The 18,081-nt window shown below is 36.8% G+C and overlaps 2 protein-coding genes across 8 annotated transcripts in view; both read right to left on the bottom strand.

Annotated features, from left to right (window-relative positions):
- The window catches only part of LOC106663855 (flavin-containing monooxygenase FMO GS-OX5-like), a 10,703-nt gene extending 10,135 nt beyond the window's left edge, over positions 1–568 (bottom strand). Inside the window, exon 1 of the mRNA XM_014389053.2 lies at positions 450–568. The gene's annotated coding sequence lies outside the window, so the exon portion shown is untranslated. The remainder of the gene's footprint in view (positions 1–449) is intronic.
- Positions 569–4,637: 4,069 nt separating this feature from the next.
- LOC106663267 (discoidin domain-containing receptor 2-like) overlaps positions 4,638–18,081 on the bottom strand; it is a 312,738-nt gene continuing 299,294 nt past the window's right edge. Inside the window, exons 8-18 of one of the 7 annotated variants that reach the window (XM_014387974.1) lie at positions 12,390–12,527; positions 12,138–12,325; positions 11,791–11,959; positions 11,546–11,736; positions 10,029–10,226; positions 9,867–9,970; positions 9,612–9,806; positions 9,453–9,545; positions 9,253–9,394; positions 9,047–9,196; positions 4,638–6,964 (exon numbers count right to left, since the gene is read on the bottom strand). In XM_014387974.1, the coding sequence (XP_014243460.1) occupies positions 6,809–6,964; positions 9,047–9,196; positions 9,253–9,394; positions 9,453–9,545; positions 9,612–9,806; positions 9,867–9,970; positions 10,029–10,226; positions 11,546–11,736; positions 11,791–11,959; positions 12,138–12,325; positions 12,390–12,527 (1,724 nt within the window). In that variant the 3' untranslated portion in view covers positions 4,638–6,808. Of the gene's footprint in view, positions 6,965–9,046; positions 9,197–9,252; positions 9,395–9,452; positions 9,546–9,611; positions 9,807–9,866; positions 9,971–10,028; positions 10,227–11,545; positions 11,737–11,790; positions 11,960–12,137; positions 12,329–12,389; positions 12,528–18,081 lie in introns of all 7 variants that reach the window. The other 6 variants (XM_014388013.1, XM_014388005.1, XM_014387989.1 and 3 more) reach the window with 6 other exon arrangements.

The raw sequence follows: 18,081 nt of genomic DNA on the forward strand, positions 1-18,081 counted from the left end.
TGTATTAGTTCACTTTTTTCCACATCCTACATGTATTTGTTAAATTTAAACAATATTTGTAAATCCCAGGCGCTGAAGATGATCTCAATAAAGATGGAAACGTTGGCACGATAAAGAAAATTTTTTTCTGAAACCTACATCACACCAGACCGCATCTCACGATTTCTGAATAATCATTTAATGAAATTGTTCATAGAGGTGTATGACATGTTTAAATATGAAGAATATTTAATTACTAATTATTGACGCTAAATCTCTTAATATTTACATTTTCAAATATAATATATTACATTTATCATTACATATTTAAACTTTCAAGAACGGACGATGGATATTTACCAACACAAACTGCAATTGTAATAAATAATGTGTAAATTGTAGCTGATTGGCTCATCGAAAAATCTCATTAAATATTAGTCAAACTACACAAGGTTTAGCGATTCGGGTACCTTTTTTTCGTAAAATTATGCTGGCCGATAAGAAGTTTCCCAAGATTTGTAAATTGTCAACGAGCCGGTGTCTGGTTTCCAACTGAGACAGGAACAATCCCCACCAGTTGATAACCCGTCCTCGGCCACCTTCGACACACACGCATAAACGACGAAAGTCGATCTCAGAGGAATAAATAGTATTCAATAAGAAAATAATAATATTAGTATCAACACCTCGATGTTCTGATAAACAGCCAAAGAGCGATATTAGTGTTTTTCTGTTTTAATAACACAAGATAATTAGTTCTAGACCATGCACTCAAACTAAAAAGGCGCATTTACATTTCAAGTTATCTGTGTTTACCTGTTATATATTTACAAACGATTAACTTTCCTTGTGATTGTCGTTTACTGTTTTTCACAGCTAACAAGAGTGAATTTCGTTTCTTGACAAAACCTGTGCAAATGTTCTACTTGCTTCAGGATTTTGTTCGTTATTTCACCAGCCTTTCAGAGCATAACCTATCAAATCTGTTTTCTTGTACAAGAAACTTTCACCTAAAAAATCTTTGTCTACAAGTTAAGATAAACTTTCGAAATTTGTTGGCATTTCAAAATTGTCCGGTCGAAATGTAGTTTCCGCCTTTTTGACAAATTCCGACTCCCTTTTGTAAAAATATTTTAGTATGCATCACTGATATTTTAACTTTAGAATTTTAAACAAACAAGGATTTCGCTATTTAGACACAATCAATCTTGAAGAATGTCCTCCTGGAATTAGAACAAAGTTGACCAATACTTTACCTTTTGTCGGTTGGTACAAGATGGGGGATATAACTTAGTAAACATCTTGTATTGAAAGACTTCAGAGTAAAGATGGTCACTATTACTGATTTGTGTTTCAGTTATATAAGCTCAAATATAAAGAAGAGCTCACTAGTTGGCCCTCTTGACGAATTAATATCTTTCAATTAATTTAGGTTTTCAGTTGAGTTAAAAAATAAAGTGTCAGGAGCGGGATTCGAACCCACGACCTTCGGCTAGATACGCCGCTACTCTACCACTTGAGATTCTCTGTAACACTGCCTTCTATATCTCAACTAAAAGCCTTAATTTATTGAAAGATATTATTTAGTCAAGCGGACCAAGAAAACTAGTGAATTTAATAAATTAACAATTAATTAAGGTTTTTAGTTGAGATGAAAAAAAGTTAATGGCACGAGAAGGTTTCGAACCCACGACCTTCGGGTAATACGCCGCTACTCTACCACTTGAGATTCTCTGTAACACTGCCTTCTATATCGCAACTAAAAACCTTAATTAATTGAAAGATATTAATTAGTCAAGCGGACCAAGAAAACTAGTGAATTTAATAAATTAACCATTAATTAAGGTTTTTAGTTGAGTTGAAAAAAGTTAATGGCACGAGAGGGATTCGAACCCACGACCTTCGGGTAATACGCCGCTACTCTACCACTTGAGATTCTCTGTAACACTGCCTTCTATATCTCAAGTAAAAACTTTAATTAATTGAAAGATAAAATTAGTCAAGCGGACCAAGAAAACTAGTGAATTTAATAAATTAACAATTAATTAAGATTTTTAGTTGAGATGAAAAAAAGTTAATGGAACGAGAGGGATTCGAACCCACGACCTTCGGCTAGATACGCCGCTGGTCTACCACCTGAGCTATCGTGACCTCGATCCACTCGGACATCAACTCCCCATCTCAACCCCAACTTATGAGTTTGCCCTCCTTTTGCCATTTTTCAAATGTTGAGATGGGGAGTTGATGTCCGAGTGGATCGAGGTCACGATAGCTCAGGTGGTAGAGCAGCGGCGTATCTAGCCGAAGGTCGTGAGTTCGAATCCCTCTCGTGCCATTAACTTTTTTCATCTCAACTAAACCGAACCAACAGGATTGGATATGTACAAGTCAAAAAATGAGCAATCAAACTCATTAGGGAAGTACACTTCGGTCTTTCAAGCAGAAATACATGCCAACAATATTTGCGCCATAGAAAATCTCAGAAGAGTTGAACTGGCAAAAAATCTTCATAAGATCGGTTAGCCAACCACAAGGATCAACACTAGTCCGTGAATGCATCCAAAATCTCCAACACTTGATGACATGTTGACGCAACAACCTGATGATATCTTGGGTGTCATGACACAAAGGAATTTTGGGTAACGCAAAGTCAGACACACTGGCCACAGAAGGACTGCAAGACCATATGTAGTGGCCACTTGTAGTACCATGTTACCACTAGATGCCACTACCACTTATGCCATGTTCTCGCCCTCCACTCTGCACCCAATCAGAGTAGAGCCTTTCCGAATATAACCAGGGGCACTGCTCCACTGAAACCAGACTCGTTTCACTCGTCACTAATGGATAAAGACAGCAGACTCGTCAACCCCTCCAAATCAGTAATGGAACACTGTTGACAACAGCAAGGGTACCCACAGCATTAGACTGATTCTCGCCTCCTAAACACCGCCGACTTGGCTATAAACGCCAACTGCTGACCTTCTGCTAATACCTGCACTCCAGTACCTTCGGTCAACCGACTCACCGCCCCCGGACCTCAGGGACGCACTCGGGCACAGACCACCGCCAACGGCACCACGCACACGTCTCGGCCTCGATTCATCGTCTCGACGCTACGAAATAACACAAAACTCCCAGTCACTAAACCACATAGCCCTGAACCTATACCTTAAAACAAAAAGCAAATATAGAATTACAATCGCAGAATGGATTAAAAAAATTGGATAAATTCTACGGGTACTTAACTGGTCACTGGCATCTGATAAAACAGCTACATGACATGGGCATAGTCAACTATGATCTCATTTACAGAATATGCAATAAGGAGGACGAAACTGCCATCCATCTTCGAATGCAAAGCCTAGGACACAAAAAAATAACCTTCGGCGTTACAATCTCAGTGATGTCTTTGTAGTATTTAGATGAAGCAGTATCAGTCAGTGAGCGTTCTTTCCAATCCTATAAAGACAAATTTGCCCGTCCATCTTTTAACCACCATATGGGCTTTGCCAGAATTGACTGCACAAAATTTAGGTGTCCAGCTTGTCTCTTTAATCGAGTTGATTTCTAGTATGGTATGGTATAGTAAAAAAAACGAGACTAGGAAGCAGGGTTTGCGCTCCCCAGGCACTGCAGTCCTCTAGCTTATTGTACCTTCCTAGTTACTTAGTTCAGTGCTATAGACTCAATCCTTCTTCTTAGAAGTAGGTCTTTGACTGTCGCTGCTGCTGATTTCTAGTAGCTTATGGACTAATTTGGGCTTGATTACGTTTGACAGCAAAAATACGTCCATTTGTCCTATACCATTCTGTAGGATTAGGATCAACTCCTAGTGAGAGAAGTTCCAAGCATTCAAGCAAATCATCATCATTATTAGACACTGAATCGCATACACATTAGCCTAGGGAACACCTCAGCATCATTTAGATTTGTTTCGTGCTTTAAAAAAAGCTCTAAAATTTCTTTCGAACCAATGTAAGCTAGACCATTTCCCTGATGATAGTTCTTTCCAGTTAATATCAATATTGGAAGATAAAAGTCTTTGCACTTCCTTAATCATCAAAAATCAAGTCCCTTTACTGTCTGGTTCAGTAAAGGAAAAATAACAATTCGTCTTCATCAGAATGGTCTGAAAATGCTGCAGGATGAGAAGCCACAAGAAGTTTGTAAATAAAAACACTTTTGACGTTATACTTTTTATTCTTGTACAAAATTCACCTAAATCACATTTCAATCTTTTATATTTTATCTTTTAAATCGATTCGCATAATATTAGAACCCCAACAATACAGAAACAAATAAATAAACATTTAAACAAAAATGTTCCAATCGATAAACAATTTCATTTGACATTATTTGCAAAAATTGTGTATTGTCAAGAGATTTCTGCACACAGTGCATAATATACGTTACTCTATTGTGGTTAACTAATTACATTATTTACAATTTAGTCATACAGAGAACATAATATTAAAGCTTTATACCATTGTAAATATTTACATAGTATTTATGTTGAATAACGGTGAAAAAATATTCAAAGAAAATAAATCCAGAAATGAACTTTTGAATAATAGAACTCACATTTTTTTTTGTAAAATCTACAAAATAACATATAGCATCCATTTTTAAAATTCAAATGCGTACATTTAGAATAGGTTTGTTTTTATATCGATCCACAAATGTATTTTTTTTCCAAATATTTACATCTATTGAAATATTTTACAATTCAAATCCATACTTACATTGTACAAGAAAAATAGAATGAAATGTTATATACACGAGGAAAAGGAGCAGAGTGAAAAATATCAGTCATTAAAATTTGGTTCAAGAGTAGCTTCCAGAAATAAATCTAATTTCAGCACTAAATACACGACTTTTTTTCTATTTAAAACATAATTTTAATCATAAATCCGGCATGGGTTCAACCCAGCCCACACATAAATCGGAATCTACTTATTGCTATAAATACAAACACCTGTAAAACACACGTGCTCTTTCAATAAACCAAAAAATTTATTTCAATTCGATACAAATCCAAACGAACCTTGTATTTCTCATCAAAAAAATATTTTTTTTATTTTATAAAGTAATTTACAATTTAAGCTATCTTTTTGTTTTATAAATGAAAATTACAGTTGGTCAAAGTAGTTTCGATATGTCAAAATATTCGCTTAGAAATGAATCTCGAAATTTGGGTTTCAAAGACAATTCATCTATATCGTTGAAAATTTAAAAAAAATTACAAACAATTTTTATCAATGGACAAAAAACTAATTTAATAAAAATAAATTAATCATATAAAACATATCTGAATGAGAACATTTTATTTGAAACAACTATAATGAAATTTATATAAAAAAGAAATAATTCTCTTGTTTTAGCATTTTATACAGTGTTTTAGTAAATAAACGATTGAACGATAAACTATTTTTTATATTCGAATTGAAAATATCAAATAAGCATCAAAAACACAAATAAGTTGAATACATAAAGGAAATTGTTTTTTGTTCATTATTAGCAGGGGAGCCAAGGAGTAAGAAGACATTTATAACATTGTTACGTAGAAATACACATGAAGATGGTTCCAAGAAGGCCAAAATATCATGAAATCATGAAATACAATGCCAAATATGAAATAGAATGGCCTCTTTCCTAGTTGACTCCTCAACTAATAATGACAAATATTTGACTCCAGAAAAACAAAAACAATGTAAAGGAAACGTAAAATACAGCTGAATGCATTTTTTCCGACAGAATTTTAAAATTATTTTTTTATTCGCGATGAACTTGTCATTCTGGCCTGCCTATTTGATATTTCGACGTGTTAATTCATATAATTACTGAAAATGTTTGAAATGTGACAATGTTCTGACAGAAGAAAACAATAGGCAGACCAGAACCACGCAACTATAAAAAAATAGTCTTATATTTTGATTCGTTATGAGTTCAACTATAATGAAAATAAGAACTCGCACAAATTATTAAAATTATTGGTCTATCGTTTTTTTAACTGTATTTTTAAATTTATCACCTTTGAAACGGATAAAAATGCCATTGTTATTATTTTACAAAACGCTGAAAAATGAATACATAAAAATTCCATTATTATTGAATATATATTTTTTTTCTAAACTCGTTATCAATTTTAAACCCATTCACACATCTTTGTTAGAACATTTCTTACTACCTACTATAAATCACAGTCAAATACAAACATATAATTTTAATTTCAATGTTAGAACCCTTACGAATTAGAAGCAATAAATACATTTTTAAATTTAAATCAAGATAACTTAAAAAGAATTTATCTTTGGCAGTCTTTTTTAAACAATTTAGTAAACGAGTTATATCAAAAAGAACTCTTCAAAAGTGAAGAAAGCGGTAGAAAACTCGCATTACCGATACATGAAAGAATCAATAGTCTATAATTTCAGAATTTTAGGATAATATAATTTTTTAACATGGCCTACTATAGTTGAATTAATGCTTTATATTGTTTGCATGTTTTTAAAGCAACAATTATACTCTTTTTTAATTATTTGCATTATAAATTTAAATATTAAGCATTGTCTTGATTAGATTTGACAATTTCAACTTAAACTAATTACAGTAGTGAAAAAATGAAATCTTTCTTTATTGTCCATTAGTTTTAACCTTTTTGTTACAAGTACAACGGTTTTGGCCATTCATGCGCCAACTGCGTTTATCACAATGAAATTACCTAGAAGATGTACGCTTTCGATGTCTACTTCGTATTAAAAACAAAGGACTGATAAACGTACTCAAGGAAAATTCAGCATATTCAATTTGTAACGACAGTCACGGTTCAGCTTTTCAGACAGGGCTTGTACCCTAGATTCTTTCTCTGGAGGAACATATGGATTTCTTTGAAAGATGGCCGTACTGACTCTTTCCTCTGCCAACACTCGCACATGAGATCATAAATTTCTTTGTTGCAGTTAATCGGCTGGTTGAGTGTTATCTGAAAAAAACACGGTGTTTTGTTTAATAAATACAATGTTTATACAATAAATAATAAAAATAACAAAATAATCTGATTTTCGTGCTTTGGTTCATTTGTCCCTATAATCCATATAGGATATTGTAACAAAAGCCGTATTCATTCTGAAGGCAGGTAATCATCAAACAATTTTAATCAAATTCAATATAGATAACATGCATGTATCATCACATCACATTCCACAAATCAAACATTTTTCACATACAATTAATTAACGTTTTTAGTTGAGATAAAAAAGTCAATGGCAGGAACGGGATTCGAACCCATGATCTTCGGCAAGATACGCCGCTGCTCTACCACTTGAGCTATTTTTTTTTATCTCAACTAAAAACCTTAATTAATTGTAATATATTAATTGGTCAAGCGGACCACGAAATTAGTGAATTTAATGATTTAAAATGAAGTATACTTCACTAAAGCTCTCCGTGGCCATTTCAATTGTCGTCGAGAATCGAAACCGATTACACGACATTTGAAACATGGCAAAAAGGAGGTGGGGTTGAGAGAGGAAGTTGGTGTCCGAGTGGATCAAGGTTACGATAGCTCAAGTGGTAGAGCAGCGGCGTATCTAGCCGAAGATCGTGGGTTCGAATCCCGCTCGTGTCATTGACTTTTTTATCTCAACTAAAAACCTTAATTAATTGTAATATATTACTTGGTCAAGCGGACCACGAAATTAGTGAATTTAAAAACTAGTAATTGAATTATCACATTGTCTTATAGTATCACAGCTCTGGTAGAGGAAACAATAAATATATCACAGATCCTAGATTTATGTATTGTGCCTAATCCTTCTATTTATCTACTTTCCTTGGAAAGTTTACATCATACACTCCTACATCCCTACAAGTAGTGTTCTTGCTGGAGGAGAGAGAGCCATAAAAAAATTCCTGGACAGACGCTTTAATTCGGACTTAATATACTCCACTCCCGTCTGTCATGTAGGAGGTCAATTCTGCTGTATCGAGGTAGTGAGGTTATAAACCTTAGAAATTCATTTTGGACCACTTGCAGTTTTTGGATGTTCGATTCGCTGGGCAATACAGCAGCATAGGTTTAATAACTACTTTATAAATAATTAGTTTATTTTCAAAGCTCATTCCACTCTCACGGGCCATCAGCGGAAATAAAGGCTTTTATGGTTATTTTACCTTTCAAACTACATCATTTTTTAATAATTATTTTTTTTATTACAATCTGTAATTATTATTTACAATATGTAATTTGCGGATACATGAACTTATGTACAACTATTTACATTGAGGGGAGAAAATAATCAATGTTATCCTCCCTCTTCACTTTGTTTATGTTTTTTTTACAGTTTACTCGGAAAGGAGGTCGCGGGGCCATTTCCTCTTAAGATGCCTTATGGGGTTGTAGGGATGGGTTCTATCGGACAGGGCAAGACTATTTGGATGGTGGGAGAGTTTTCTGTGAAACTTGGTAAATTTTTGGGGAATAAATTTTTGGATATAAGGAATTTGAAGGGCGTTGTGGAGGGGAGCATTTGAGACGTAATAAGGAACATCATTTATATGCCTAGAGAAGTTAAGTTTTCGGTCCAGAAACCCGCATAAACAGTTAAACCCAAGTACTTTACCCCCTCACACCACTCGATTTTCTGTCCATGAATGGAAATGGTTTCCCTGAATATTGGTCGTCGTTTTGTGAAAAATATGGCCTCAGTTTTGGGCACATTAATCCTGAGTTTCCAGCGTTGACAAAACTTGCAAATCCTGGGGATGCTGTCATGTATTGTCTTAGACCTCCAGGATGAACAATAGACAGCTATGTCATCCGCATAAAGCGCAATTTTGCAATTTCTCAGTGAGGGGAGTGTTTTTATAAAAAGGAGAAACAAGCATGGCCCTAGGATTGAACCTTGGGGAACTCCGGCGGCAATTGGGAAAGGTCTGGAAGTTTCATTGTTTAGGGAAACACGTAAATTTTCATGTCAGACCATATGCCAGATGTCTTGGAGCATTTAATAAACAGGTAAACAGGATTTTTTTAAATTAATTAAACAAGTAGAAATCATCTTACCTGCTTTCCGTTACCCAATTCAAAACACTGGGCGTTTTCAACGACTTTATCGTCAGTCAGATCTTCAAAGGGTTGTTCACGAGCGAATGTCAATATTTCCCAAAGTGTTACGGCAAACGACCACACGACACTTTTGATCGTGTACTTGTCCTTAAAACCAAAAAGTCGAATAATTAGGTATATAAATGGTTTACATCTTTATTTACCAGGATAATGCTTTCCCAGGACATCCATCTGACGGGACAAAAACCCCTTCCGGGTATTTCAAAATAATCGGCCGGGTATATGTTCCTCCCTATGCCTAGATCGCCGACTTTTATCGAATAATCCAATCCGACTATGCAATTTCTGGGAAAAAATGAGAATTTAATCATTGAATTGATTCATTTCGAGAAAGTTTGTTTACCTTGTGGCAAGATCTTTAAATACGAAGTTGTTTTGTTCTAAGTATTTCATACCAGACGCGACCTGTGCACCCATATATATTAAGCTTCCGTGGCTAAAAATTAACATGAGAAAATTAAATCCCTTGCTTGATAAAATTGAAAATAAATTATTGACACACCTTAAAACATTTGCGTTTGTCTGCAAGCTGGCGCTCTCAGAAATATGGTTTTGTAAAAATTGGTAAAGGTCCCCCTGCTCAGAATACTCCAAGACAAGTAAATGCGGCTCTTTTTCCATGCATGCACCGAGCACATTTATGATATTTTCATTGTTCAGTGCTAACAAGTCTTCCATCTCTCTTTCAAATTCATCCCTAATAATCAATTATTCTTGTTAAAAAAATTTGTAGAGAAATAAAATTTTGATAAATCACCTTAAATTATTTGGTGCGTCTTTCCGAAGTGCTTTAACTGCAACGTATTTACACGAATTCAACCGAATAGAATTAGGAACCCTAATCAACTCAAATAAATACACCTGGAATAAAGAGACATAAAGTTATTAAATAAAGTTAAGAAAGATTATTTTAAATTACCTCTCCAAAATATCCTTCACCAAGTTTGGAATTGAATTTCATGTCCTTCCTCGGTATATCTCTAATTTCATAATCGTTAGCCAACTCTTCTTCAAGACTTGGAGGATTCATTAGATGCCCGTATGATGATGCAGAGCTGCAAGCTCCAATGGAAGGAGGAAGCGATGTAGGAGGTGAAAGTGGAATTGGTGGAGCATTCTGTACAAAATATAAATACAAGTTGGATTAAATAATGAATTTTTATTTTAATTTACCACAGGTAAAATCATTTATATGTAAAATTTAAAATAAAATAAAAACAATCTGGCAAAAGGATGCGAAGAATCCACCAGGGTGACACTTTTAGTAGATTCTTTCTGTCACTGCCTGAAGGTGGCCATTCACGATCGCTCCAAGAAGTCCAAACGGAGCAACGCCGTTCCAAAAACCACGTCAATGGCAAAACTGAACCCGGCTGTGCCCCACCGACCTAGTGTGCGCCCAGCTTAATTCCTCGCAAAGATTTACCCTCTCAACTCGGAATCTGAAGACGTAGAGAGGAGTACAGTCCCACAGGGTTGTGTCCTTAGTCCCATCCTATTCCAATTATACGGTGACCTCCCGACACAGGGATTCATTCATATTTTTGCAGGTGGTACTGCTATCCAAACACATAAAATTACACAAATCCTTTTCATTACACCCTATACTTTAATTCGGAGCTCACTTGATTAACCAAAACCCCCACTACCTTAGAAGGAGTAGTGGGGGTTTTGGTTAATCAAGTGAGCTCCGAATTAAAGTATAGGGTGTAATGAAAAGGATTTGTGAAATTTTATGTGTTTGGATAGCAGTACCACCTGCAAAAATATGAATGAATCCCTGTGTCGGGAGGTCAGCCGTATAAGTGGAATAGGATGGGACTAAGGATACAACCCTGTGGGACTGTACTCCTCTCTATGTCTTCAGATTCCGAGTCGAGAGGCTAAACATTTGCGAGGAATTAAGCTGGGTGCACATTAGATCGGTGGGGCAGCGCGACGCGGAATTGTGAAGGTCCGCACACTATGTAAAAACTGCTCTCGGCCGCGTTGGTCGAATTTTCCCCCTCTGTCTGACGGGGCTGATGGGATTGATTTTGCATTTCCAGGAGTTCTCATGTCACAATCATTGGCTTCGTCTTAACAAATATGGCGTCCGAGGGCAGCCGAATATACCCGAACTTAAAGATTTCCAACCACCCAGGCGCACACTGGGTCGGTAGCGGGGTGCGGAGCCGGGTTCCAGAAGTCTGGCAACTTCCTCCGGTTTCAAACCGCGCCGCGTCGTGTCGCCCTACCAGCCTTGTGTGCGCCCAGCTTTAGTCATGAGAAGAGTTCTATAAGCAATCCACCACCTTCAAGACCAATGACCCAGCCCGACTGTTTTTCCCTGCATAAAGACTGTACGATGATTAATAAAACGAGATATCCCAGAATACGAAAGAAAGAGAAGTCTGTGCAATTTATTAAAATAACTTGAGCAATTCATTGGATTACCTGTACGATTTCAGTTGCAGCGTAATATTTTTCAGGCGGTGGAGGTACAGGTGGTGGTTTTGGGAAGAAATTATGTATTGGCGGAAGCGTCCTGATAGGAGTCATCGGTGGTACGTTGGTATGAAATGCCGTGGGTGGTTTTTGGGTGTTCACCAATGGGATGGCATACTCTTGAACGATATCTGGAACTTCTGAAACAAATATTAGTACGTTGTTTGTAACTGTGATTGTTGAGTTTTATTTACCAGAATAGTCGGTGTTTTCAACTCCTGTCGGTTGAGTCGATTGGAACCCATACATGTTGATGTGGTTCGGCAAAGGCTTGTGGAACAAGATGCTCTTCTCCGGTTCATCCCTCGAAACCTGGCCATAGACATGTCCGTTAGAATTCATCTTACCACGCATCTGCAGTTCCTAGACAGGGGGCTTTGTTAGATACTTAACACTCACTGTCTACTCATCAAAGTCCATGTGTTAATTTAAAATTTAAAATAAAAATTATTCTAAAAGAAAATATAAACAGCTCGACACATCGATTATGACATAAGCAGTAGACATTGACTGTGAAATATGCTTTGTAACCTAAACTGACATTTTTTTCTGTCTGGAAATTGTCAGAAGTTGAATTTTGTGAAGTCTTCACCTTCCTAGTTCGTACAACAATGAAAACGATGGCAACGAGAAGGAGCAGAATGACAGTAGCGAGAGCTATAATCAGAAGCCCGATGAGATGCCTTGATTCAGGTTCTTTAGGACTTCCTATGTTTATCCCACTGATTCCTACTGCGGACAAAAATAATATAGATATTCAAAGTTTACTAAAAAAATGGTCTAGAACCTTTACCTGACTTTTTTGGTTCTTCTTTACTCGGTGTCGTATGTACGGCATCGCGTTGAAGAGGGACTTCTTTGTTCGTGTCCACTTGAGGTACAATTTGATTATCAAAAAAAGATTCTTCTGTCATATTTATAGGCAAAATAACTGAAAATAAAGAATATATATTAGTCAGTTTTTCAAAAAAAAAATGGAAGAATTAGATATATTGTGAAATTAGGAGACGTGAAATTAGATTTCTGTCTGTCAGATGAGTTTTGACAAATTCAGCCGAATCTGCCGATTAGTAATGACAAAATCACATAGTAATTAAATTTTAAAGAAAAAATCATAGTTTAAAATTTTTGAGTTCCTTGGTATATCATATGTGTGGGGCTGTGTGTAGTGAATCCGTAGAGCATAAAAATTTATTATTAATGTTTTTTCTTTATAACACTTTGAAGCCCAGACAGGATTCTCTTCAGCTTTAATTAGAGATCGGTTATAAAACTATTAAAGCTGATCAGAGCTTTGAAATAGTCTTATAGAAAAAAATCAAGGAAAACAAAATTATATGTCGTATGAGTTACTTTTTTCTTCACCTTTTCAACTATGAAATAATTATACTAGGTGAAGAAAAAAGTGGAAAGGCTTTCAGTGTTAACATTAAAATAAAATAATCAAATTTTATGTATTTCTGACTAAAAGCCAGTAAGTACAATAAGGTGTGTCATGTTCTTATATATATTTAATTTCTTTTCAATTAATTAAGGTTTTGGTTGAGATAAAAAAATCAGTGTTACGAGCGGGATTCGAACCCACGATCTTCGGCTAAATACGCCGCTTCTCTACCACTTGAGCTATCGTGACTTCGATCCGCACGGACACTAACTTCCCACCTCAACCTTTCGAATTTTCCCTCCTTTTTGCCATTCAAAGGAAATGGCCACGGAGAGCTTTAGTGAAGTATACTTCATTTTGCTTATTACATTTTATTAGGTTTCGTGGTTCGCTTGAACAAATTAATTTTTTTGAATTAATTAAGGTTTTGGTTGAGAAAAAAAGTTAGTGTCAAGAGCGGGATTCGAACTCACGATCTTCGGCTAAATACGCCACTGCTGTACCACTTGAGCTATCGTGACTTCGATCCACTAGGACACTAACTTCCCATCTCAACCCCACCTTTGAATTTTTCCTCCTTTTTGCCATTTTTCAAATGTCGCGTAATCTAATTGATACTCGGCGACAAAAGAAATGGCCACGGAGAGCTTTAGTGAAGGCATACTTCATTTTAAATTATTAAATTCACTAGTTTTCGTAGTCCGCATGACCAATTAACATCTTTCAATTAATTAAGGTTTTTAGTTGAGATAAAAAGTTTAAGTTGAGGGAAAATTCAATAGGTGGGGTTGAGATGGCAGTTAGTGTCCGAGTGGATCAAGGTCACGATAGCTCAAGTGGTAGAGCAGCTGCGTACCTAGCCGAAGATAGTTGGTTCGAATCCCGCTCGTGACACTGACTTTTTTATCTCAACTAAAAACCTTAATTTATTGTCAAATGTACAATGTTTAAGTTTAAACGGACAGAAAGGTATCTCACAAGTAAAGCCTGGATATTTGGGGATTACGGTTTTTATTATTTTTTAATGAAATCAGCATTGTCTACTTCTATCTCTTTTCCTTCGACAAATGTAAGTTTACTCCCTCGGATTTCCGGACTTCGAACCTCTTTTCGACATTGGGCGGACCCGCTAGACTTTACTGACGTGTCGGTCTGAGGGGCAACTCCAATCATGAACTTCTTTCAAGCACAACTTCAATGACCAAGCACGTTAAGCCAAAACCCAACCTTGATTAATTGAAAGATATTAATTGGTCAAGCGGACCACAAAAACAAGTGAATATATATTTAATGTTAAATTGGCCAAAATTAAAATGAGTAATGTATCCTTTCGTAAAGGCCTGAAGAATGTACAATAAACTTCCGAAAGCTAATCTTTAAAATTAAAAATATTTGAGTTCACCAAATCCCTGATAACAATCAAGAGAAAATTATAATTTTGGTATATTGCCTTATTTATACATGTATTGATTGCCATCAGCACTTATATGACAATGAAACTATCATAGAACTATTGTTTCTACTTTTATGTTCGTAGTATTTAATTCTAGAGCAAGGATTCATTATGCAATTTTTGATTTAGGCATTGTATTGATAATATGTAATATGGTTAGACGCGAAATGTGGTTTAATCATGTCTGATCATCCTGGATTCTTACTCCGGTCAAGAAACCCTTTTTCACCACCTCCAGTGAAGAACGAATGAAGTTTACAGTAAAAATACAATGCAGGATTATTTTAGGAATTATCTACATTTTTTACAATTCCCAATTTATGTCATGCGTATCGTGTTGGATTTTGTATTGTTAAAAACGTTCGCCCGTAAAATAACTTTAGAACAAAAAGAGATTTGTTGATGAAATTGATTCCTTGGATCCACGTTAAAAGCAGCGTCGTCCAACCGGTTTTGCAAATAAGTTGTTCAAATTCAATGTATGCTGTTTGATATAAAAAAGGTGCTTTGTATAATTTACAACATGAGTTTCAATTTTACAATTCCCCGAGTCCGAAGTCGTAACGATTTTAGCATACATGGCCGATGACAAAACCTTTGCTTCAGTAATAGTAGAAAGACGAGAAGTTTATTTCTAGAATCGAAACAGACATTTCCAGTCCTGCATACACACTTATGGACCGTTTGGCAAAGAAAAAGCACCTGGTAGAAAAAAGAAAGTCACTCACATTCATCTGGACCGGCTGACAATTCGTACAGTATTGTAGCATTGTTGCCTAATGAAATCACAGCCTTTCCATTTGACTTAAAATTCTTAAGCCAGAAACACACAGCCCGATGCTACCCGACGCCTTGCCACGTTTTGGTGGGGTGTGCACATCTATCCGACGAAAGTACACGTCGTACGAATCACGATAGGTCAAGTGGTAGAGCAGCTGAGTATCTAGCCGAAGATCGTGGGTTCGAATCCCCACACTGACTTTTTTATCTCAACTAAAAAGCTTAATTAATTGAAAGATATTAATTGTCCAAGCGGACCACGAAACTAGTGAATTTAATATGTTTGTTTAAAACAAATAAGTTTAAGAAACAATTTATTAGATGGCTGTGTTCTTAAGATTTAACTAACAATTTATTACAAGGTTTTGCTCAAAATAGTGCATTAAGAACAAAAGATGCGTTGCGATTGTGATAGTGATTATTGTGATAAACGCTGTGGACTGTACGCGACGTGTGCTTGCGTCAGATAGATGTGCACACCCCACCAAAACGTGGCAAGGCGTCGGGTAGCATCGGGTAAGTGTGTTCCTGGCTTTAAGATAGGTGAGAGAGATGAGTACAAAAATTATCATGTGTTCTTCTGAATCTTATAAACTGTACAATCGTACAATGACCAATTTATCTGATCATACCTGAAGTTTTTTTAATGAAGAGCATCTTGTTTTAGAAAGGGATCCTGTAGTGATTTTTAGCATAATTATGAAATATCTGATCGAAAAAGTCTGAATTTTCAACTTCAAACGCATATTGCGTTTATTGATCAAGAAAGCCTTTTTAGCCTTACGGCAATCCATGAATCTTAGGGGATCTCATATATGATAAACAATAAAATTGGGAAGAAGGAAATCCTCATAAATACTGGTAAGAAATTGACAGGGCCGATAGAAATTGTAGTGTTGTCTAACAATTCCTGGCATACCCCCATATCCAAATGGATCCATAGTCAGTGCACTTCTGTTTTTGGACGATTGGTAATATGGAAAGAACGAAAGAATGTAACGAATTAGAATATGAAATTGTTATCGGAGGAAAGAGAAAGAATTGGATTTGTTTCGAACTTGTCCCTCCGCATTAGGCCGAGATTGAACTCATCACGAGTTATGAATTCATCTCGAAAGAGATTTAACCCACATACGCCAGGGTTTATTTACGATCGACCACAAAGGTTCAGCGAGAGGTGGGTCCTCGGGACAAAGCGACAATAAAATCCCTTTAATGCCCTTCCCTTTATGATAAACGAGGTTGTATCCATGTTTTCCTTCTCGCCGATGTAAGGACAGCCCGGAAATTAACGCATAACACGTGTTGTATATTCATGTGGAAATCAATTAAAACTTAACGGATTAAGTGAATGCTCCGAGTAGGAGGAAAGTAAGATTGATTTACTTCGCGATTCATAATCACGGGGAAACTTTCTTCATTTCTTGTAAGTGCTTCAAATAATGTGTTTAATTAGGAAGTTCCGCACGCTCCCTCGGCAAATATTTTTCCTCTGTATGACATGTTTGTGAAGAGTTGTAAGATGTATTTAAAGTACTTGGTGTAGTCTTAAAATTTCTACTAGTAAAAGCAACATGTATTAATCTTTATCTGCAAAAATTCGTCCACTAGGCAGATAGATCATCAGCAACAAAATAAGTGGTGTGTTAAATGTGATATGATAGACCCAAAGGTGACGTCTGGCTACTTCGACTGCAGGCTCGCACCCCTTCGGGAGTGTAGGAGTAGGAAGATTTGGGAAGGAGTAGTTGGAATGAATACATAATTTGGAGTTGAATTTGATTATCGGGGTTAGGCGAGGTCAGAAACGTAAGTAATATGTAGTGGCCACTAGTTAGTTTCCACGATACGCTAGATGCCACTACGACTTATGGACTGTTCTCACCCTCCACTCTGCATCCAGAGTAGAGCTCTTCCCTATACAAGCAGGGGCACTGCCTCGCTGGAAGGAGACTCGTCAACACGACGAGATCTCACATATCACTAATAATCAACGACATCCAACAACGACACCAGACTCGTCGCTCGACGAGCTATCACTAATGGATCGACGACAGCAAGAGAACTCGCAGCATTAGCCTGATGTCGCGTTCATACTCAGCCGACTTAGCCATTAACGCCAACTGCTGCCCCTCGGCTAATTGCTGCACTCCAGTACCTTCGGCCTCTGTGGAATCAACCGACTCACGGCCCCCGGACCTTAGCCAACGGTTTTCCCTGTCACACAGCNCGTTCTCAGGAGCGCTATTCTTTGACTCTGCTCGAGGATGCTTCTTCTCCTGCTTTGCAATTTTGTGCCCCAAGCTGCTGCTTCGTACGTAGCAATGGGCAGGTATACGCTTTTGTAAGTGATGGCGAGCGCCCTTAGACTCAGCCCCCATTTTGATTTCGCGACGCATCTCGTCATTTCTCTGATCTTGATGGCATGGTTTGTAGGACTTAGCCTTTCTCCCAAAACTATGCCTAGGTACTTTACCTTTTCGCTCAGCTTGATTCTTTTCCCTTCGATCTTAATCACGGGGCTTGTACTTAATTTGCCTTTTAGCATTAGCGATTGGCATTTGACAGGAGCAATTTTTAATTTGGCCTCTTCGCACCATGTTTTGATCGCCGTCACCTTTTGATTTTTCTTCTAGCTTTTTCTTCCTATCGGTCTCTATGATGGTGACAAGGTCATCCACGAAAGCGACGAACTGAGCTCCCATTTCCTCCAGCTTTTCTAGGAGGCCGTTGAAGACAACGTCCCAGAAAAGTGGGCCTAGGACTGATCCTTGAGGGCACCATTTTGTGACATTTTCTGTCGTAACCGTTTGCTTCGTTGGTATCTCAGCCCTTCTTTCGTTAAAATAGCTCACGATCAACTTGAAA

This window comes from Cimex lectularius, unplaced genomic scaffold (genome assembly GCF_000648675.2).
Source record: "Cimex lectularius strain Harlan isolate CLEC.00 unplaced genomic scaffold, Clec_2.1 scaffold80, whole genome shotgun sequence".
NCBI classification, from domain to species: domain Eukaryota; kingdom Metazoa; phylum Arthropoda; class Insecta; order Hemiptera; family Cimicidae; genus Cimex; species Cimex lectularius.